A 912-nucleotide genomic window follows, 5' to 3' on the forward strand; every position below is an offset into this window, starting at 1 on the left:
CCACCAACCCAAAGATATTCAGTGTACTGTCACAGACGATTTAAGAAACCAGGAAATATTCACATTAAAGAAGCTGAAATCAGATCAGAATAGTTTAATTGAATCTTTGACGACTAATCGATCAATCGTTGCAGCTCTAGTTGGTGACACCTTTATGTGAACGCTGTGTGTGTATCTGCAGGTAAATCAATGCCATACGAGTTTGACATCAGAGTGCCGTTCTACATCAGAGGACCCAACGTGGAGCAAGGCAGCATGTAAACACACACTCACCACTTTCTGTTTCCTGTTTGTGAACATTACATGCACCAAAACACCCTCCTCATCATCAGCTGATCAATAACACGGACAGGGCTTTAATGTCTCGATGACTGGATTTTCCTTCCAAATTGTAGAGTTTAGATTTTAACTGCTTGTTGTCTTAAGCTGGCATAGTGGTTAGCATCTTTTGTGCCAGTTTCAGGGCAGTAACACAATGTTCCTGTTTAGATCTGATCAAGGATATATATCCGGAGATTGGAAATGAATGTTGTACGGGCTAACTAGCTAATGGCATCTAACATTACTGTTGGCGGCAGTTAGCTTCTTTAAGCACCAAATCTGTGGTAGATGAAAATGTTGGATGGGTAGTTGATGTATATATATAGAGGGTTTATGGTAGGAGATGACTGGTCAGCAGATGGTCACAGACATAGGGTCAGTAGTTCACAGGACTATTTATGAGAGACCTCACACCCATATGTGGACTTTTAACATAAATAGGACAACAGGGGTGTTTCTGTTTTAACAATGTACTGGATGGTATATAAGGCAGTGGATTCTAGGAGTCTGGAGGGAACGTCTATGCTGTGGTCTTCCCTCCATGCTGCATGAGTAAAGGAATTTGATTCATCACACTGGGTTTGTAATTCT

The 912-nt window shown here is 41.2% G+C and overlaps 1 protein-coding gene across 1 annotated transcript in view; it reads left to right on the forward strand.

Annotated features, from left to right (window-relative positions):
- LOC118324942 (extracellular sulfatase Sulf-2-like) overlaps positions 1 to 912 on the forward strand; it is a gene marked incomplete at its 3' end in the record, with an annotated part of 45,401 nt that overhangs the window by 34,717 nt on the left and 9,772 nt on the right. The window contains 1 exon segment of the mRNA XM_035657462.1: positions 182 to 257. Coding sequence (XP_035513355.1) covers positions 182 to 257 — 76 coding nt within the window.

This window comes from Morone saxatilis, unplaced genomic scaffold, assembly GCF_004916995.1.
Source record: "Morone saxatilis isolate NCDOM2014 unplaced genomic scaffold, NCSU_SB_2.0 Contig15, whole genome shotgun sequence".
Classification (NCBI taxonomy): Eukaryota; Metazoa; Chordata; class Actinopteri; family Moronidae; genus Morone; species Morone saxatilis.